This window comes from Naegleria lovaniensis, assembly GCF_003324165.1.
Source record: "Naegleria lovaniensis strain ATCC 30569 chromosome Unknown tig078, whole genome shotgun sequence".
NCBI classification, from domain to species: domain Eukaryota; phylum Heterolobosea; class Eutetramitea; order Acrasida; family Naegleriidae; genus Naegleria; species Naegleria lovaniensis.
The window spans coordinates 1-20,915 of record NW_025407902.1 but is presented as its reverse complement, the minus strand read 5'-3'; the positions used below and the strand labels follow the sequence as shown (position 1 = coordinate 20,915).

The window sequence follows — 20,915 nt, the reverse complement described above, 5'->3', positions numbered from 1 at the left end:
CCTTAAGAGGACTCTCAACGGTGTGGTTCTTGAGTAAGAACGCTGGTTGTGAAAGTTGTGGAATCACTTTGGGTTTTATTTGAACAACTCGGATTGTTGCAATTCTTTAACTTCATTTCGTAACCTCGACAAGGTCATTGGATAATTATTGTTCTTATTGATTTGTTGCTTCTCTTTGGTGACCAAGTTGGTTGGTGCCTTTCCCATGTAGGCAGCTGCTGTACGTTGTGCAAATTCCTCTTCAGAATCCGACAATTGCACAGGTGAATTTGAATTCGCTGCCAGTAATTTCTTGTCCACATTGCCAAACCTATAAATCTTAGCGTCACTTCCAATGAGATTAACCTCTCCATCGACAGCTGGTTCTCCATTCGTGGTTGGGGTTGGTCCTCCTTCATTTCTAAATTCTAATGCACTTATGGATCGTTGTGTTAATTTGTCAATAATCGTGAGTGCATTGAGAGTTTGTTGTGTGAGTGGTCGTGAATCACCAGAATTACCTTTGTTAGTTCTATTCTTTGCCAACATTTTAGCTCCAAAATTTGAATTGCCATAGAGTTGAGGCATTCTTTCCTTATTGGGAGATGTTATTCGATTGTTAATGTCGAGTGGATCGTCAGTGGTCGATTTGGATTTTCGTTGTTGCATTGAACCATTTTCTTCTCTCAACGATCCTGAAGGGAAATTGTTAGTTGAAAAACCGAGTGGGGAACCTTGTCGAAAATTCATGAAATTTGCAGGTGGATTCTCTTTGAATTGTTGAAGATCCTTATCGAGTTTGGCATACATGGACATGATGAAATCATAGTCAGATTTGATCTTTTCCAACTCTTTTGAATTTGCCTTAAATCCAAGTAAGTGATACACATCTTTTTTATCCATCTTGGCATTGATTTTATCTTCCAACTCCTTTTTTGTGTTGTAAATATTGACTGTGAATTCCTCTCTCATGTCTTGTTTCAGGGTGACAATACGGTGTTGAAGAGTTTCTTTCAAACTGTCGACATAATCTTTCAATTCGTTCACTTTGGTTTGAATTTTTGTTAAAGTTAAATCTCCTTGTAGTCGCATGGGAGCATTCAAATCGGAAAAACTTGCAGAATTTTGATCTATTAAGCTGTTAGGAGAATCAGTGGTTTCAGTGAGAGGTGTGAGTTGAGTCGTTGGGGTTTCAGGAGTTGCTTCGTCTTGTAGAGACGTTATGCGCTTGTTAATGATGAGAGGTTGTTGTTGTTCCTCGGATTTAGGTTCCTTATTTTCGGTGGTGGTTGCAGTTGGAGTTGACGCGTCGCCTTCATTATTTACACGAGTTGATGAAGAATTATCACCACTATTGGGCGTCTCTGCAGTTGATTTTCGTTTGGCTTTAGAAGATTTTCTCTTCTTCTTGGCTGCATTTTCTGATTTTTTTATAATTTCAGCGCCTTCAGTGTCACCTTCATCCACATTGATTTCATTATCTCCGAAAGCAGTATTTCCCTTATTAAGAGATTGATTAATTCTTGGTTGATATTAAAAGAATTCATAAAAAAAGGCACAACTCTTTTGGAAAAATTATTACCTACCTTGACAATCGATTTTGCAATTTTTTGAAATTGTCAGCATATTCTCGTACCGAGTCTTCTAACTTGATGGTTCTATATTCAAGTCGGTCGACTAATTGTTGAACAGAGGTGACCTTTCTGTCGCCTTTGTTCGTTGTGTCTATCATGGATTTGAAGTGATCTGCCATGGTAATGTCTATTTGTCGAATCTTTTCTGCATACTTTGTTTTATGTTCTATAATTTCTGCTGTTATTGATGAAACCTCTCTATCAACAACAGATTTGACACTGGTTTGAATATCTTTCTTGACACAATCCAAAATTAAATCTTGATTTTCTTTGAGAGAGTCACCAATAGAACCCTTAATATCATCTTTTAAATTATTAATTTGCTTTCGGAGTTCTGTTTGAGTGACAAACGACTGTTCAAGAGCTGCAATTCGTACAGAATTGTTGGCCGATGTGTCTAGAATTTCTTTTAAAACCAGAATCAAGTTACTGAGATTGATGTTCGTATGAACATTGATGAGGTTTTCCAGCAAGAGTGAAGCATTTCCAGTCTCGGATGGCATGGATTAATTTACAATGTTTTGTATCTGATTCTGAAAATAAAGACGTGTTTTGTGAATCAAAAGTAATTTCATAAATAGTACGTGATGATGATTCCGATATCGGATCTGTCGACAACAGTTGTTTTGAAATTTCAACGTTAATCAATGATTGCACCACTCGTTTGTAACGTTGTTCAGATTGAACACTTTGAGAATCAACAAAATTCCTCTCCGGCACTGATGTCAGTTGATCCAACCACAGTAAAGAATTCGTTTTTATGAATATTTTTCAAAAAATTATTATAATTTACGCGGTTTGAATTTTACAGTTTTTTCGGTTGTGTACCGAGAGAGATAGATGCTCGTGATCCTGTCATTCATAAACTCTGAAATCGAGAAGAGATTTTATTTGACTTGTTTCTTACCAACCTTATCTGAGGCAGTTTGCTTTTGCTCTGGATATTGTTGTTTAATTTCTTCCCATGTCTTGTTGCTATCAATGAGATTGGTGAGCACAGAGACCACTTCATTCATTGGCACAATGACTTGCTCACACGAGTCACGTTCTCTGATTGTGACAGTGTCGTCGCTCACGCTGCCATCGTCAACAGTGACGGCAAATGGAATACCAATATCATCGGCACGAGCGTATCTCTTACCAATGTTTTGATTGGCAGTGTCAACACGGTAGCTGATACCATTTCTTGAGAGTAGTTTTTGGAGCTTGGCAACAACTGGTTCGTACTCTGAATTTTGTAACTTTGGTAAAACGACAACCTTGTAGGGAGCAATCACTGGTGGAAGTGACAAGACGCATCTTTGCAGTTTGTCTTCATCCGTGTGTTCTTGCTTTGGTCTCACCCAGTAGCTATGTTCGAGGAGACAATAAATAATACGACCAATACCAAAGGATGGTTCAATAACTGCAGGATTGTAGTGTGTACCTTGAATCTTGTTCTCACGCTTTGGGAATGAAATCAAATCACTTGTAAGTTCAACATCTCGGTCTAGTTCAGGCACACGGATAGTAATCTTACCAGTCTGGTCCAATTCACGTTGAAGTTCAAGCTTCTTTTCATCAGGAAGCGAAGTCAAATATTCAATGACTGGTTCTTGATCCTTTTTCAAAATCTTACCAATCTTTTGCTTGACTGGTTCAACGGCAATATATTCTTCAATAATTGGCTTGTCAAATGTTTCGTATGCAACAAGTTCGTTCTTGGAATGCTCAGAGTGGCGTTCCAAATCGTAGCAAGATCTATTGGCAATACCGACCACTTCAATCCAACCATAAGATGTCAACAATTCGCAATCCCAACAGTCACGAGCATAGTGAGCCATTTCGTTGGCCAAATGTTGACGGAATCTAATGGCACCTGGCAAAACTCCGCATTGATCCATGAACATTTTAACTCTAGCAATATAATAAGCGTGTGTGAAACTGGTGAGCCATTTCTTTTCCAATGCTTCTTCAATTGTCATTTCAATTGGTGATAAACCTTGAGTTTGGTTTTCACGTGAGAAGAATGGCACTCTGATGTGCTTAACTTGTTCCAATTTTGGATGCACATCTCGTTCTGGGTTCAAGAAGTGTTCAATTTCTGCCAATGTGAATTCTCTTACTCTGAGCAAACCAGATCTTGGAGAAATTTCATTTCTGAAAGCTTGACCAATTTGAGCGGAAGCAAAAGGCATTTGTTTACCGTTGTATTCAAGTAAACGCTTGAAATTGACAAAAATACCTTGTGCTGTCTCTGGACGAAGGTAACCCTTCACTTTACCAGTTGGACCAATTGGTGTCGAGAACATCAAATTGAATGGATATGCCTCTGATAACTCGTTACCAGTTGTTGGACTCTTGATGCCATATTTTTTGATCAATTCATCGAGACCCTTTCCATCATAGTCGTCAATCTTCTTCTTGACCAAATGGTATTCTTCAGCAGTTTCCTGAGACAAGTTTGGGTTCTTCTCTAACTGAGTGTCAATGAATTCACCGACGAGCTTGTCAGCACGGAAGCATTCATTTGTGAGCACATCCTTGACCATCCAGTCAGCAAATCGTTGTACGTGTCCGGAAGCAATAAAAACAGGCTCTACAGTCAATGAACTGCAATCGACCTCGAGCATATTTTCTTCAATGACAAAGTGTTTTCGCCACAGGTCCAAAAGGTTGGCTTTGATGGCACAAGCTGGTGGACCATAATCATACAAACCAGCCACACCACCATAAATTTCAAAGGAAGGAACAACAAAGAATCTTCTTGTGAGCAATTCGTTAAATTCCTCGGGGTCAATGTGAAGCTTGTCCGGATTTGCTCTATTCCATTCTTTGGTGATTTGACTAATTTCTGTGTTCAAATCATCAATTTCCTTTCCCTTTTTCTTGATCGCATCCTTGTCTATAGGATTTTGGTTCTTTAATACGGTAATTTCATCCTTCAAGGTTGCCATCAACAATTTCTTTTCGTGGAGTTTCTTACCGATTTGTTCGTAGGCTTCCTTGGTTGAGGTTTTACCTCTAGCTTTGCTCGAAGCCGATGATGTGCTGCTGTTAATCATTTTTTTTTGGATTTGAAAAAAAGCGATGACGGAATTTTACAATTTAATGCAACGATGGTGCAAAGTTTGATGCGCAGAATCTTGAACGATTATTATTAGAGACAAGTTGAATGAAAACGCACATGTTCATTAAGCCATTACGTTATACGGATAATGTCTTTTTAGATGCAATCCACAACTATTTTTTCTTCTTTTTCTTGTTCTTCTTGTTTGTTTTGCTTGGAGATGCAGTGACGGAGACATGAGCATCAGCGACGGGTGACTTTGAGCATGTATCATGAGCAGTTAACTGAAGAGTTTCAAGTGTTGATGAGGTATGAGTGTGTTGCTCGGCCGAGCATATCTTTGACTGTTGTTCCAACAACTGCTTGACTTCCTTCACTGTTTCTGCTTGGGTGGCAAGAACAATTGCAAGTTCATCGTACACCTTAATTTGCTGCTCGGTGAGTTCATGAAACATGAGCTTGTACTTGGTCACGTCAAGTGCATCCAGCTTTGAAAGCATGCTTTGCTCCATCAAGACCTTTTCGTCTGGCTCCAGTTCAATAACTTGTGGAATATTCAATTTGAACACTTGGGTACTCTTCTCTGCTATTTCTTCCATACTACTCTTTTGCAAAGAAATTGTCAATACACCTTGTTGATTTTGGAACAAGTGATTTCTTCCTCCAAGTATTAAGAGTTGATTAGAGTTAACAAGGCAAGAACAATGTCCAAACCGAACTGAGTCCTTTGTATGTGATAATGAGTGCTTCCATTGTTTCCATACTCCATCTTCCAAGTTGAATGAAAGCAGATCGTTAGTTGGTCCTCCTTGTGACCATCCTCCATAAAAATATATCACATTTTCGTGAAGCACAGCCGAATGCATTTCTCTACCTTTTGGTTTGATTCCCTCGTCATTAGGCTTAATGAGGCCCCACTGCCTTTTGTCCACGTTAAACTGCCACAATTGACCACTGTACAACGAGCCTTCTGTTTTTCCTCCGAAGACATAAAGATTGGAATTTCCATCAAAAACCATGGTGTGGCCACGTAATGGAGGAGGTTTCAGATTACTTTCCTGGAAGTCCAATTCAACTACATTCCATGTACAACTTTCCCGATCGAATACAATCAAATCATCTAGCAATTTAGTGTCGTTATTGTCTGTCATCATTTCTCCACCAAAAATATAGATTTTGCTTCCTACACTCGCAGCCGCGTGTTGCCTTCTTCCCCGAATTTCATGTATATTCGATGCCTGTACAATTTCCCATTTCATATCATTCACATCAAGAGCGTACAGAGTATTTCCATAACCATTCGTTCGCATATTGTCAAGCCCTCCGAACAAAAATAGTTCCTTCTTGTCCCCGACCTTAATCAGGGACAAGGAGTGACCTTCAACTTTTGGTGGCAAGTCATGCATACGTGGGAGCGTCTTCCATGAAACTTGTTTAAATTGTTGAAGGTGAGGGTCCAGAACATGAAAAACATTCGAAAGCAAGCCATTATTATTTTCACCCCCATACATATAAGCGAGTTCCTCATCTTGTATCAATGACATGAGAAAGTATTCGGGGCCTTCTCCAACGTTGCTCATTGTACTGATAATGGGCCGTTCATCTCCTGAAACGTTATTGCTAGAATGAAGAGATGATCTTTCTTCGTTGAGGGAAACATTGCCTGTGAGGGATGATGTCTCCTGATCGAGGGTAGCCATTTTTTTCTCTGTAAACTGCAAGGCTGTAACGCCTTTAAATCACCACAATTGAATCTGGAGCATCTTTTAAAGCTTTGGAAGTCCATTCAATGATTATTGAGTTTGGTTATTGAGTAGAATTTTGTCTGATGTGTTTATTGACACCTCACATTAATTTGGCACGGAATGATAGTTTTTTCTTTAACCTTGACTTGACAATATTGGGTTCGGTGGATAGGACCGCCTATAGACCGTGAATTTTTTGGCGATAAAGGTCTTTGAGCCAAAGTCCAAGACGTCCATTTGTGCCCACTAATATATGGTGTGCGACTCATCCAATCATCAAGCTCTAGTGTTTAAATGACCTCTATTCCAGAGCCTCAGAAATAATGTTTGGGATTGGTTAAGAGTCATCTGCAAATATTTCAAGTCACAACAACTCTCACAACGAAAGGGTCCACATCTCTGATTCAGTCCCTGCACATCTGTCTTTTTAAATGTTCTATCTGTAGTTGTAAAATAAGCTCTGTATTGCAAAAAGAGAGATGCTGAGGGCCCTCGGCTCTTGATGCCTTATTTAATAGTTCGTTGATATTGTGTAACCATCACCATTGTATACAGGTGGTACAGAAATGGTTACACAATATAAACGAACTATTAAATAAGGCATCAAGTTCAATGTCTTTAAATGTTATCATGGCAAGTCTTACCGCTCAATCATGGACGTTTGATGGGTTACTTTACATTTATAACCAGCATCATGAGAAACATAACTTGGATAAAATTTACCTCAAAATTCAGCACAACAGTTTCCTCAAGTATTAAGACAAAAAAATTAATTCATTCGAATGAAGTCCACTTGCGCCACTCTTGTTTCACTTCTCATCCTTGCAGTGATGATGGTTTCTGCAACTCGTATACGAGAGAAAACCTTTATCAATTCAAGAAAGATTGGTCTAGGAGTCTTAACAGGACCAGAAAGTTTTGCTTGGGATTTAGTTGACCAAGATATCCTCTACACTGGTATTGCTGATGGAAGTATTCGAAGAGTAAATGTCACCTCTGGAGAATCCACAGTATTTGCTTACAGCGTTCCATCTTTGAATGCCACAACAAGAGCGACATGTGGACTCAGTGTATGGAACGAACCTATTTGTGGTCGAGTGTTAGGTCTTACCTTTGACCATGATCGTAATTTAATTGTTGCTGATGCTTATAAGGGAATTTTACGTATTTCATTCAATAATCCTTCACAGGTTCAAGTGTTGGTCAATTCATATCAAGGAGTGCCAATCAAGATGGTTAATTCTGTCGTCGTCATGCCCGATGGAAAGACCATTTACTTTACAGATTCGTCGTTGGCTTTTTCGAGAATGCAATTTGTAAGCATTGTGTTGGCCAACAGTGCCGATTCAAGATTATTCAAATTCCATGTTGAAACTGGTGAGTTGCAATTGGTCATTTCTGATTTACGATTTGGAAATGGAATTGCATTGTCATCGGACCATTCCTTCCTTGTCATTAATGAATGTTCTGAACGAAGAATTAGAAAATATTACTTGACTGGTCGCAAAGCTGGAACCAATGTTGTCTTTGTTGAAGATATTGGTGGATATCCTGATAATATTAAGACTGATGAAGATGGAAACTTTTTGGTTGGATTGTATGCTGAAACCAATGCTGATGTCACTGCTGTGCAATCTTCAATCAATATTAAGAATATCTTTTTAAAACATGTTCCTCCATTGACGGCACTGAATATGGTTCCAGTCATGGGATTGGTTAAAAAGTTGGATAGACATGGAAGAGTCATCTCTGTTTATGTGGATAGAACTTCTACGTTTGTTTCTCAAGTTTCTGAGGCTGATGTTCATGAGGGAAAGATGTATCTTGGGTCAGTCTTGCTTCCATGGTTGACAGTTGTGGATTTGTCTACTGATTTGCAATTGAATTAAATCGTAGATGTGTATTTCAATAAATTATTATCTGTTATTGAGAAACTTGTTCAAGATACGTCTTTTCATGCTACGTAGAATCGATGAACGAGTTGTTTCTTTGATGATAAGCCTTTGGAAGAAAAAGTTCTTGAAGACACAATTAAGGATTTGGAATCCTAGGAAGAACCTCTAATTGAACTTGTTAAATGATAATCTTGTTCGTAACGATGATCTGGACATGAAACATGGATAACATTGAGTACGAGCTATTCAAATTGTATGAGGCTTTGGAAAATTTACAATATAGCCTCCTCACAGCATGAACAGAGATAGAGAACTCTTGCTCAACATTTGGTCGTTACGTTTCATTTTCCCGATCCAAAAGAAAATTCGTTCTCGCGGTGACCGTTTTCATTTCACCACGCTTGATCACGTTCTATCTGTGGTACGCACGAGAGAGTTTTACCCTTAATTTCCGAAATACATTAGGGCACCTGCTACTATACGAGGGTGGTAGAGAAATCATCTGACGCAAAGCTCATTGATTTTCTAGATCCTCTCTTACCTTTCATCTTCTTCTTGTATTTTATCCATCATCAGTGGTGTATCTTCATCTTACATATCCTCATTGAATTTGTCTCGTAACACCTCCTCCTAACAATAATAATAATAATAATTGGTTGAAAATGTTAGCCAAAGATCAGCTCTATTATTTTGTAGACATTCAAGAGCACACATACGATTTAAAAACTCTAAGCAATACATTCTTTCCTCACAGTAATATCAATTTGTTAAATATACCGTCGAGTCTGGGAGTGAGGCCGAAACAAGTAGAATCCTTAATCAATGAGGGTGTTCATAATGCACTGGAGAGGCCTGTTCCCGAGACTTTCTTTTGTGGCCTCCTGAAGAAACCTCTCAGCAAACGAGATCATTATATGGAAGCTTTCCTTAATTTACTTCCTCAAGTGGCTACAGTTATTCGAGAAGGAAGAGAAATCGAGATTGATACTCAGCATATCGTATATGGAGATTTGATCATACTCAAGGAGGGAGAAACGTGCCCTGCCGATTGTAGAATTATATGGATTCAGGACGAATTGTTGGTCGATGTCTCAGTCATTCGAGGTAAGGCATCGGAGCCAGTGTCTTGCACCACGTACCTGACCGATACACTGCCGTTGAAAACACACAATCTCATATTCGCAGGAAGTAAAATCTTGAAAGGGAAAGGTATTGGTCTTGCCATTGCAGTGGGAGAGAGACGTGTACAGATTCGAATTGTCGATTATGTACTGGGAAAGGAGATGGGAGTGAAAATTGTTCAGCCCACTTCCGTACCACTCGTGAGACCTCAATCACAGCCCAATCTCAAACGAACCTCCTTTACATCCGATCGGTCGGATACGAGTGTGTCGAGTGCAGGCGGTGTGATACGGAGAGGTTCATTCAGTGGTGAACGGAAATCGATGGAGAGAAGATCATCCATGGATCGAAAGTCCATGGATCGACGGTCGGTGAAGGAGCAAGGTTCTGCACAGACCTATAGTAGACGATCCTCGTCTTTTTCAAAGGTACCTTACATTTCGTCATCGTCTTCGCCCTCAAAGATTACTTCACCAAGAAACAAGAGTCTCTTCCAACCAACAACACCTCGATTCAATCGCAATAAACTTTAAGGTTCCATTCTTAGAACTTTTGAAAAAGTAACCATGGTCGTATTTTTGACTCTCATTTTTGTTGTTTTGGACATTAAAGAGAGAGAATCATAATGACATAACTCTTATTTACATATATTGTGTACTCAACAATTATTGAAAACCAGTGAGAGAAAATTATTCTTGCTTTGTAGTGGCAACAAACAAGTAATAAGGCACACGTACAATTCCACAAGTGAGACTAGAAACGAGAGGAATTCTTGCCATATTTTCCTCAACATGAACACCGTCAAAATGATTTTCCAGGTATGGCAAATGGTCAGCATTCACAGAGAGTTGAAGTCCCCAATTCAACAACAAAGGCCACAAGGCACGAGTGATGAGACTGTGTTGTCTTGCTCCAGCTTCTGGCTTTCTTCTTGAAACATACAAGTCAGCAACACCTAAAACACCATTCTCTTCCTTCAACACATTAGTCTTAATATTTTCCAACAATTCAATCCAATTCAATGAAGTTGTTGAGTTTGTCAATGAATAGCTCAAAGTGACAATATCAGCTTTCAAATTATTTGGCAATCGGTAGGAGACTGGATCTTGTTCCACGACTTGAACCAAATCATCACTCAAATTCAAAGTGGCAGCTTGTTGTTGAGCCTTCTCTAAAGCCTTCTTGGATGTTGCAATCAAGTAAATCTTGTTAAAACTACTCTTCAAATTGCCATCACGACACTTGTTGGCCATCAAGGAGAGATCGGATTGAGCACCATAATCAACCCAAACAAGTTTCTTAGAGGTATTGTTATTTGTAGCTTCCTCGAAGACAGTACTCAGCAAGACATCCAATCCGTTTCTTCCAATGACGTTTTGGCTGACCCATGATGATACAGTACACAATGTTTGATCCACACTGCTGAAATCTTCAATTCGCAAATTCTTCTTGACGCGTTCATATTGTTCTTTCAATAATTTCAACCAACTCTGGACAAGATCATTCTTCAGGAGCTTTCCGATCACCCAATCGTTGTAGGCTAACTGTAACTGTTCCTTGATGGTTTTATTTCCTGCCAATACAGGAGCAATGATCGTGTTGTAAAAGAGTTGTAATTGTGTGAGTACAACCACGGCATAGGAAGCCAAAAGTGTATACAAGGCAGATTGGATCACTCTCTGGACCAATGAATTTTCTTTAACCTTGGCCACTAACTGATGGTTCTGTATGTAATGAATGAATGAATTGAGAGCTTCCATTGAGTAGGAGTTGAGAGAATTTTTGTAAAATGGAGAGAGTTGAGAAAAAGGCTTAGTATGGACCTCTGTTGAGCGAGTGTGCGATTGGTGTAATAATTGGTTTTTTTTGACTCGATGAATTCTTTTGGCTTGGGTTTGAAATAGCAAACGCCGTTTTTAAAGATAAATGTTCGAACAGGAATTTTGCTCAATTCCAGGCGAGACCGCAAAAGTGCTAAAAAAAAGCGAAAAGAAAGTCCCGAAGGAAAATTTCAACAAAGAGAGACAAGACACGTGCTCGAGAGAAAGTGCCGACCACAACCGTTGAAATTTTAAAGTTGACTTCAAAAGTGTCTCTTGGAAAATTTTCCAAGCTTTTTATTAGGACATAGTTTGGTTGTAGGCACTCGCACACTCGTGTGGATTTTATATTTAATCTACGAAGAAAAGAGAGGACTGCATAGAGATGATTAACAGGAGAATTTTTACTCGCCAATAAATTGTACAACACGTATGTGACCACTCGTACATGGAGAGATCTCTCAAGAGAGGAACTGTAAAGTATAAAGGCTGATCTGCCATAGAGAATTCTATTTGTACATGGAACCACTGATCTCGAGGCTTGTTTGTAGATGCCAATCCAATACCCAATCATGAACGTAAGAATCATGGCGTCAAAGGGCATATCCACAAATTCAACACTTTTTTTGGGAATATTCATTACTTTTTCGAGGTCTCTAACCGCTAACTACTGCTGTCAAAAGCAGGCACAATGAAAACTACATTATTTGAGGCGGGAAAGCTTCAAAAAAAAATATTATGACTACAAATGACCCTCATCATCAGGAGCAGTCCGTAGTTGACGGACCACCACCTCAACAGGTACCCAAGAAACGAAAAGGAAAAAAGATAAAGAAACCATTCCGTCAACGAGTAAAGATTGGATGGGGGAAAACAGAGCGTAAAGATAAGATTAATTATGGAATTACTATGGGTCTTTCAATAGCGTCGGCCCTATGCAATTTTATTATTTGCATTTGGGCCTTTGCAGTTTTTGGAGTAACCAAGGCCGATAGTCATCGCATTGGAAACACAAAAGCATGTCTATTTACCTACGTGAACAACATTTTTGCAACACTTGCAGTAATGGAATTGGCAAGTGGTCTCATTTCTGCTGCCCATGTGGGATCGTTTATATTTGAAATAGTTTGGTACGCCTCCAAAATTAAGGAAAAAGGAAGTCCAATATCTACGACTGTACTTCTCGGAAAAGGACTTCTCTCCATTATCATGCTCCTTGCTTTCATAACTTATTGCGTCTATGCTTTTTCCCTCAGTTGCCCTTCTACTGATCTCATTCTTGGATTCCAAGCAATTACAATATCCTTTGCTGTTGGCTATGCTGTATTTTGGGTGTTAGGTACTGTTCTAGGTTTTCTCACCTTCCACTTCAATTACAATCTAGTTCAATATCTGAAGGAGGCTATTGTTGGAGATGATGATGACGACGAATCTGACGAAGAGGAGGATGAAGATGCCATCATGGAGGAGGAAATGAAGAAACAGTGAAACCTCAATGTACAGACTCAGATGGGACAGCTCTAGTATTCCACTAAGCCTTTTCCACAATATTTAAATATTTCATTCATTCATATTAAAACTAAGAATTTATTATTGCTTCTTTGACTGAGTTGGTCTCTTGTGTCTTCGTTCAATCGATTGAATGAGCATTCTGAGCTTATTGGCCCGAGTGATAGAAATCTTTTCGTGAGCAATCTTCTTGATGGCCTCGGTGTTGTTCTTTCTGAAAAAGTTCTGTCCATACATACCAAAGTCTCTAAAGTTATTCTGAATGGTGGCATGCACGGAGAGATCTTGCAACATTTGTTGATACGATTCATTGTTCTCCGTGTGACGATTTAATTTTTGTGTTTCCTTCTCAACAATGATTTGAGCTGTTTGTAAGGGTAAGAGAGGAAATAAAAAGGAATGTTTTTTCGAATATTTAGCAAAAGGATTAAAATCTTCGGAGGGTAGCGTTGATGGATCTTTTACGAAACGAAGGGATTGAAGAGCAGACTTGTCTTTCATCAATTTTGCAGTTTCTTCAGCATTGTCTCGCTCCGTCATCATGGGTGTCTCTTCTAATTCTTCAATGTCTTCTTCCTCATCGGAATCTTTAAACGTTTCAGAAAGTTTGAAAAATCCACTAGTGCCTACGGAGGTATTGTTGGTATTTGAACTTGTTGGTTGAAAGAGATTGGATGCCAGAAAATTTGATTTTGAAGATGATGAGGTCAGAGATTGTTGATCCGATGAGTCGGAAGTTAAAGCAAATGCAAAGGAATCGACTGTTGTTGTTTGTGAATGATTATTTGTTTCATCATCACTTGATTCTAGTTTTTTCGGATTTGTTTTAACCTTCTTTTTGTCTTGTTTTTGAGAATTTGTGGTTGATGCTGTTTGGGTCTCTGCATTTTCTTCTTGTGGATGCGTTTGTTGTGAAAGTTTTCGTTTTGGCATTTTTTTATTGAATTACTAATTTTGTTTGTGGCTGAAGAAAAACCAATTCACAAATTCTATTGAATGGCATCATGATTGTATTCGAATCATCAATCATTTGAAATGATGATTACTTTAGAGAATCGCTCAGTAAATATTCTACAATACGAAAACCAGTCATGGACGAACTTGGTTCAAGCTCAATAAATGTTGCTTCTGGAATGTGAGATCGAATGTCATCTTGAATGTCAATAATTTCTCTCTAAGATTTGAAATGTTCAAAGAATTTGCGTCATTGAGTTTTGAAATTTGAACCATTTCACAAATGTCACTTTCGTCATTATTGACATGAACAAACTTACCTCCATAGCTTTGGTAACATCTTCAGTATACCAATTCAACAATTTCATTAATTCTTTCACATCCTTGCTCCTTTTGATAAATTCTTTTTCATATCCTAGCTCTTTGAGCACTTTACAAAAATAGTAACCATTGAAATCAACCTCAATGGTCACGCTGAAACTAGTTGGACTGAGCCACTGCGATTGAATAGCATACACAGCTTCAATAGATTCTCTCTTCATTAAAATGTCTCGAATTTTTGCCTCCATTTTGCTGTCAATACTTCGTCCAATAAGATAATTCCTGTTGAGTTGGATGAGCGAAAGTGAAACAAGTCCTAACAATCCTCCAATGGCCAATGATGCAACACTGTCATAGATTAAATTATCTGTATAAATGGACATTCCAATTCCTGCAAATGCAATCACTACACCGAGACAGGCAGCTATTTTCAGAACAGACAAGTTGGTCGCAGAAAATATTAAACAGTGCAATGAAAAACAATGATATGTACAAGATATAAAAATGACACTTGGAAAATTCCATGAAATCTCTCAAACTTACCCAAATCTTCTAATAATACAGCTAAAACCATAGGGTCTTGAATAGATTTCATGTATTGAAAGATGCCCATGTCTTTTGGTTTTTCTTCTCTCAAATCCTTAACAACACTCAACAAGACACCTCCATCAATGATAAATGATATCAAAAGTACAATTGGTGTGACTAGACCATAATGACACATCATGGTTGTGACCATTTGATCGGGTAAAAACGAATTCAAAATCATGTAACTCCATGAATCTTTTTCAATCATGTCACTTGTAGGAACTAGGACGTTGTGATGATGGTCAGTGCCGTTAGTAGTATCAGTAACTTTGGGATGTGTTTGATGGGAGGGTGGATGAATAAGTGTTTGAATACCATTATACATGACCGAAAATGAACCAATCCACCAAATTCCCAACGCTGAAACGAGAGAATAAAAGTAACGGGCTCGTCCATATCCATACTGATACTTTTGATCCGGAGTTTTAGCTGATTGCTTAATACCTAAATATAACAATCCTTGATTGAGACTATCTATTAGAGAGTGGCATGTTTCAGCCAAGAGTGTGGCACTACCTGATGTAATATATGCTGCAAATTTGATTGCTGTAATGAACGTATTTCCTGCAATTGCTTTTACCACAGCATTTCTACTTATTTTCTGTGGATCATAATCCTCTTTTTTCGTGTTCTGATGTTTATTTTCAGAACCACTACTACTTGCTGATGTTTGCTTCAAACATGTTGAAAATAATCTCTTTTGGGAAAATAAATTATGACTACTACTCTCATGATGATTCATTTTCAATGAATATTTGTCGTTGAAAATACTCATAGTCCTCGTCGTGGTCGTACCCATGGCACTACAACTATTACTATTTCTTTTCAGAAGAAACAGAGACCATGATGAACGAATCGGAGCAGCTTGAGCCTTTGGATTGTGTTCAAGCAAGCTCCGCCAAAGCCAACTTTTCATTTTTTTGATTTTTTCACTTCTTTTTTCGGGTTCATCGTCATGGTGCCTTGTTCTAATGATGATGATGATCGGTCCACTCATTCAATCATGACGATGGAAATTCTTCAAGCCATCATCTCAGAGATGAGAGAACATGAAAATTGAAAACACGTGTTTTTTAGAAAGAAAAAAATTCTAATCTTGATTGAACTTATCGTTCTTCATCATCGGATCAACTTCAGAAAATGTCTTCAAGTATATTAACCACCATAGTTATTCCTGCCTATAAAGAAGCAGCCAATTTGAAAGAATTGGTTACCCGAATTTATAACGCCATGGGAGAACGAGGAAAGAAATCAGCCTCGCTTGGTATGAGTCGGGAACGTACCGAAGTCATTGTTGTGGATGATAATTCAAAAGACGGAAGTGAAGAGATCATCAATGATTTAGCAAAAGATTCAACGAATTTTCCAAATTTAAGAATTATTGTTCGTACCAATGAAAAGGGACTGAGTAGTGCAGTGTTGAGAGGATTCAACGAAGCAAAAGGCGATTATTTAATGTGTATGGATGCCGATTTGCAACATCCACCTGAAGATGTGCCCATCATGTTTGAATATTTATTGAAAGAAGGAACACAGGTTCCAGAATTTGTTCTCGGAACTCGATATGGCAGCGGTGAGATGAGAGTGGATAGTAATTGGCCATTATATCGTCGAGTGATTTCAAAAGGAGCCCGATCGTTGGCACGTCCTTTAACACCACTCTCAGATCCCATGTCTGGATTCTTTGCATTACCAAAAACGGTCTATCAAAGAGCTATTCAAAATAAGGTGAATCCTATTGGATTTAAGATTGCTCTTGAATTGTTTGTTAAGGCAGGCGTGAAGAGACATGCCGAGCATGCATTTGCATTTGGTGTGAGACTTCATGGTTACAGTAAGCTTTCCTCAAAGGTCATTATTCACTACTTGCAACATTTATATGATTTGTATCAGTATAGATATCCTTTCATGTTGCATTTGGTGGCATTGTTTTTAATTTTGTTGGCCATCTTTGTGTTTTCTAGATTATTCTCCAAAAAGTAAAGTGAGATTGATCACTCCTGTATTTATTGACAGATTTGTGATTCATGTGCAGAGATCGCTGGTGAAAATGAACGGTTGTTAATTCAATGCATTTGTTTAACATGTCCAAAAACCATTACTGCTGCATTCCAGTTGTGACGAATAATATGACCATCTTTCTGATTGTGAATTATCGCTGATTTTGTCTTGTTCTTGCAAAGAGAGAAAAGTACACAACTCAAATTCCATCCAAAAAGTCCAAAAATTCAACCTTATCCATCGTCGTTCCATTAATGTTACAGCTCGCCTTCTCCAAATGTGATGAAAATTCTTCAAACCATGATCGTTGAGGATAAATCATTGAGTTTTGTTCCAAGCATTGAAGTAGGCAGAAAATGTCATCCACTTGACCAAAAGATGTCGTGCCATGTTTCGTGCGTTCATTGAGATGCTTGGTAAAACCTTTGGAGATGGCTTTCGCTCGACTCTTGATAAACTTTTTGAAAAACATGTCATTGTCAATGGCCATTTTCATGTCACCAAACAAAATGTAAGTGAGTTTACATTTTTGAGGCCCCTCACTTTTAAAAATGTATGAATACATGATATCTACAAGAATACGTTCCTTATTCTTCCGTTTTTCTTCAAATTCTGCTGATTTTGCAAGATTAATGTAACAATTTGTAATTCGATCGTGAAGTAATGTTTGTACAAAAATAATTTCTCGATTCTTTGAGAATTTTCCTAAATTATAGCTTTCACTCGAGTAAGCCATGGAGAGTGGTTTCTTGGGACCGGCACATGCTTCCACTTTGTACGTTTCAAAATCTCCAACAGTCATTGGATCTGATTTTAATTTGGCTCTGAAATTTTGTGATGAATATTGACAACAGGTTGTCATTGAAATATTTCATAATATATCTCATAATAAATATTCAATAAATAATAATAATCAATAACTTACTGTCGATCCACAATGACCTTATAACTATCTTCAACCGAGAATGGTAATGAAATCTCTACTTTGGCCAATTTAAAACTTGTATTCTCTTTTTCTTCTCCAATGAGAAACTTCTTACTGGATGTAAACACTTGATACGAGGTCACCAAGTCCTTTTCCACATGGAGAGACTTTTCAGTCACCTTTTCCCAACTGTCATCTTTACACAACATGATAATAAAATAAATATCCTTGTCAGTAATGGAGGGAGAAATGAAATCCTTGGCCTTGTATCGAATATCAATTTCATAACCTAGTTTGATATTAATTGCAATTTTCTTTGTGAAATCTTCACCTTTTGAAAGAAGAAAGTTTTTAGCTTCTGCACTCTTTTTGAATTTTGGAAAGTGTTCCATAGCCAAATCCTTGTAAATGAAATATTCCACATGGTCAAAGATTTGACACAATTTCACTAGAATATCATTGAATTGATTCTTATCTTCAATGTGACCTAAACATTTGACAAACAATGAAGATTCATATTCCAAATTATTGTTAGAACAAGCAGAGAGATGTTGTGGATCATTGGACGGAGGCGGTGTCGATGACGACGATGCACTCGATTTTGTATCTTCGATATATTCTAAAATTTCAGCTTGACAATTTCCTTCTTCTTGAGGTGTTTCTACAATGACTGTTGGCAATTTAATCACATCTTGATCCAATTCCAAACTTAACATTTCACTTTCAAATGCCTCACTTTTAAACAATTGTTTCGTCAAACTCATACTATGCACTCGAACATTGCCAAACGTTTTCAGTACTGAACTAATCACATGCCATCGCTTGTCCAGAGAGGTTGTGACCTCCGATGACACATTCAATTGATATTTGGATTCCTTTTCCATATAATTCGAAATCATTTCTTTTGCCATTCGATACAATTCAGCGACTGTCTTTTTATGAGAATTCAATGAAAAACTCGATGAAAAACTACTCTGAAGATTCTCTGTTTGAATCTCTGGACGAATGGACATGGTCGTTGGATTATAAATTCCCTTCCTTTTTTCCTTAAATTTCCACATGTCTCTCAAAAAGGAAACTGTCTCAGGAATTGCAAACCGTTGAATGTAATTGAGAAATACTTCTCGACTCTCATGAATTTCCATGACTTCGACCAGTTGTAATTCATATTCATCAGGATTAAAGAGTGGTTGTTGTTGTTGAGAAGGCAATAATGAAGGATTGGTTGAGGAGATTGTTGTTGCTGGATCGAATGGAGAAGAAAGAAGATCATTCTCACTTCCAGTTGTTGTTGTTGTTGTCATGGTGGTTGTGGTTATGTCGGAGAGAGTACTACCAGAACCACGAGGTGATCGAGGTGACTTTTTCATCAGAACGGAACTTGTCATGTGGTTGTTGTTATTGTGGAGTGAGAACAAGTACTCAAAGATTGATGATGATCACGTTGATGATGATGTGTCAATTCACAAGTTGATGATGTGTCAATTCAGATAATGGCGATGATGATGATGATTGTTTTTTCAAAAAACGACAACGTGATGATGCCAAGCGAAAGGAAACGATTCGACCTTGAGTATGTCCTCTGATTTGTGGCTTGTGTGATTGATTTGTTTTGAACAATGGGTCGATTCGCAAAATACAAAACAAGTCTTGGGAGCGTTTTTTTCTGTTTTGGAACTTGCGAGTGTAAAATGTCAGTTGGCAACAAAAGGTGTTGGCACCATGAAGTCAACCTTTCACAAAATTGTCTCACAGTACTAAGAATAATCAAGTTATAATTGGAAATCAATCTCGCTGTATTCCTTTTCATTGGCAACCTATTGGAAACCATGTTGGATGTTCCATCAGTGAGAATTCAAAACCTGAATGATTCAACAATAATAGTTCTTGAAAGACTCTCAACCAACGAACAACAAATATATTCGTTTCAAATGTACAATTCTTTTAAATCTTATTTGATCGATTGGTGTGTGCGTGCGTGTGAAAAATAAATACAATTATCACACAATTTCAATTGTGGATTCGTTTTAGAAATTTCTTCATCCATACACTTGGTACATCTCTTCACAATCGATCCTACTCGATTCACTTTTCTTTCCTTATACAATTCTTCCATACATTTTTTACATCCATAAAGTTTGAAATTTGATCCTTTAAGGAAATGTTCTTTCAACTCGGATCTTGGTTGCATGCAATGATCACAAATCATGACTTTGGATTTGGAACGTTCGGAATGTGAGGTTTCATCCTTTTGATCACAATCAATACAGAGATAATGTTCACACGAGTGACACCAAACTCGAGCCATTGCTCCACATTTTCCACAGACCAAGTATTTGGGTCGTTTGGGTAATTCAGTTCTTGATCGTGACCCAGGGTTGTTGTTGGAATGTTTTGAGGGATGTTGTTGAGTTTGAGAAGTATGACTGGAATTTTGATGTTTGGAAATGTCAAAAGTGTCAACATCATTCTGAGGAGCATTATTCAATGAATTTACAGAATGCTGACCCACCTGTGGTGTACCTTTTGGAGCAGCTGCTGCTGATGAACCAAAAGCTGAAGAAGACAAGGGATTGGGTAATGCCTTTTTTCTCTTATTTGAAGAAGAAGAAGATGCCAGTGACACTGTGGACATGCGTTGTGAACTCGCTCCAATATCTTGAATATTAATTTGAATATGAGAAAGTGAAGATGGTTGAAAACGAGTGGAAGGACTATGATAACTTCTTGGATTTGGTAAGGGACGTGATTTCAATATTGGTTGTGGTAGTTGTGTGGATGGCATTCTTTCCTCATGATTTCTATTCGAATTGTCATTGCGTTCAATAATTTCACAATTATTAATACTATTCTTTGGAATAAACTTTTTGTGTTCGAGAGAATGGTTGTCCTCTTCATCCTGTTCGTCCTCAGAATCTGAAAGATCATGATTTGTGCGTTTCATTTCTTTTGGTGTTTTTCTTGAGCAGTCATGCAACGATTTTTGTTGACCTATTATTCTTTCATCAATGCGTTCTTCAATCATTCGATGGTCAGAATCCTGATCTAATTCTTCTTCTTCTGTCATTGATTCTTCTCTAAATTTGGGAGGTAGAAATTTCTTTAATTTTTCTCTCATTTCCTTCTTCTCTTTCAAATAGAGTTTGATTTTTTGTTTTCGTTTCTTTTGAACATATCTCGCTACACAAAATCTCAACACTAGTAAGAATATCAAATACACTATCAAAGCAAAGGCCACAACAAATGGAAACCATAAATAATTAGGATATATTTGAATCCATTCCATGAAAGGATTAACCATTTGATAAATGGGAGAAGCTTTCTTTTTTTCTTCCAATTCTTTCATGGTTTGTTGTTTCTTAATGAGATAGTC

General features: G+C 37.9%; 12 protein-coding genes across 12 annotated transcripts; 4 read left to right on the top strand and 8 right to left on the bottom strand.

Moving 5' to 3' along the window:
• Nucleotides 1-75: 75 nt before the first annotated feature.
• On the bottom strand, nucleotides 76-2,116 carry C9374_014237 (uncharacterized protein; the record flags this gene model as incomplete). The annotated part of the gene is made up of 2 exons (XM_044690202.1): nucleotides 76-1,501; nucleotides 1,566-2,116. 2 exons carry the CDS (start codon nucleotides 2,114-2,116, stop codon nucleotides 76-78), a joined length of 1,977 nt encoding a protein of 658 aa, XP_044541643.1.
• A 384-nt stretch (nucleotides 2,117-2,500) lies between these two features.
• C9374_014236 (uncharacterized protein) lies at nucleotides 2,501-4,657 on the bottom strand (the record flags this gene model as incomplete). The annotated part of the gene is made up of 1 exon (XM_044690201.1): nucleotides 2,501-4,657. One exon carries the CDS (start codon nucleotides 4,655-4,657, stop codon nucleotides 2,501-2,503), a length of 2,157 nt encoding a protein of 718 aa, XP_044541642.1.
• A 178-nt stretch (nucleotides 4,658-4,835) lies between these two features.
• Nucleotides 4,836-6,362, bottom strand: C9374_014235 (uncharacterized protein; the record flags this gene model as incomplete). Its single annotated transcript, XM_044690200.1, has 1 exon — nucleotides 4,836-6,362. The coding sequence occupies one exon, from the start codon at nucleotides 6,360-6,362 to the stop codon at nucleotides 4,836-4,838; it is 1,527 nt and encodes a 508-aa protein (XP_044541641.1).
• An 827-nt stretch (nucleotides 6,363-7,189) lies between these two features.
• On the top strand, nucleotides 7,190-8,296 carry C9374_014234 (uncharacterized protein; the record flags this gene model as incomplete). The annotated part of the gene is made up of 1 exon (XM_044690199.1): nucleotides 7,190-8,296. One exon carries the CDS (start codon nucleotides 7,190-7,192, stop codon nucleotides 8,294-8,296), a length of 1,107 nt encoding a protein of 368 aa, XP_044541640.1.
• Nucleotides 8,297-8,964: 668 nt separating this feature from the next.
• On the top strand, nucleotides 8,965-9,957 carry C9374_014233 (uncharacterized protein; the record flags this gene model as incomplete). The annotated part of the gene is made up of 1 exon (XM_044690198.1): nucleotides 8,965-9,957. One exon carries the CDS (start codon nucleotides 8,965-8,967, stop codon nucleotides 9,955-9,957), a length of 993 nt encoding a protein of 330 aa, XP_044541639.1.
• Nucleotides 9,958-10,113: 156 nt separating this feature from the next.
• C9374_014232 (uncharacterized protein) lies at nucleotides 10,114-11,184 on the bottom strand (the record flags this gene model as incomplete). Its single annotated transcript, XM_044690197.1, has 1 exon — nucleotides 10,114-11,184. One exon carries the CDS (start codon nucleotides 11,182-11,184, stop codon nucleotides 10,114-10,116), a length of 1,071 nt encoding a protein of 356 aa, XP_044541638.1.
• A 798-nt stretch (nucleotides 11,185-11,982) lies between these two features.
• On the top strand, nucleotides 11,983-12,732 carry C9374_014231 (uncharacterized protein; the record flags this gene model as incomplete). The annotated part of the gene is made up of 1 exon (XM_044690196.1): nucleotides 11,983-12,732. One exon carries the CDS (start codon nucleotides 11,983-11,985, stop codon nucleotides 12,730-12,732), a length of 750 nt encoding a protein of 249 aa, XP_044541637.1.
• A 102-nt stretch (nucleotides 12,733-12,834) lies between these two features.
• C9374_014230 (uncharacterized protein) lies at nucleotides 12,835-13,686 on the bottom strand (the record flags this gene model as incomplete). The annotated part of the gene is made up of 1 exon (XM_044690195.1): nucleotides 12,835-13,686. One exon carries the CDS (start codon nucleotides 13,684-13,686, stop codon nucleotides 12,835-12,837), a length of 852 nt encoding a protein of 283 aa, XP_044541636.1.
• A 109-nt stretch (nucleotides 13,687-13,795) lies between these two features.
• Nucleotides 13,796-15,532, bottom strand: C9374_014229 (uncharacterized protein; the record flags this gene model as incomplete). The annotated part of the gene is made up of 3 exons (XM_044690194.1): nucleotides 13,796-13,927; nucleotides 14,028-14,452; nucleotides 14,572-15,532. The coding sequence occupies 3 exons, from the start codon at nucleotides 15,530-15,532 to the stop codon at nucleotides 13,796-13,798; spliced, it is 1,518 nt and encodes a 505-aa protein (XP_044541635.1).
• Nucleotides 15,533-15,756: 224 nt separating this feature from the next.
• Nucleotides 15,757-16,599, top strand: C9374_014228 (uncharacterized protein; the record flags this gene model as incomplete). The annotated part of the gene is made up of 1 exon (XM_044690193.1): nucleotides 15,757-16,599. One exon carries the CDS (start codon nucleotides 15,757-15,759, stop codon nucleotides 16,597-16,599), a length of 843 nt encoding a protein of 280 aa, XP_044541634.1.
• Nucleotides 16,600-16,816: 217 nt separating this feature from the next.
• Nucleotides 16,817-18,930, bottom strand: C9374_014227 (uncharacterized protein; the record flags this gene model as incomplete). The annotated part of the gene is made up of 2 exons (XM_044690191.1): nucleotides 16,817-17,441; nucleotides 17,543-18,930. The coding sequence occupies 2 exons, from the start codon at nucleotides 18,928-18,930 to the stop codon at nucleotides 16,817-16,819; spliced, it is 2,013 nt and encodes a 670-aa protein (XP_044541633.1).
• A 563-nt stretch (nucleotides 18,931-19,493) lies between these two features.
• Nucleotides 19,494-20,914, bottom strand: C9374_014226 (uncharacterized protein; the record flags this gene model as incomplete). Its single annotated transcript, XM_044690190.1, has 1 exon — nucleotides 19,494-20,914. A coding segment is annotated over one exon (1,421 nt), but the record flags the coding sequence as incomplete, so codon positions are not given.
• Between the last annotated feature and the right edge of the window lies 1 nt (nucleotide 20,915).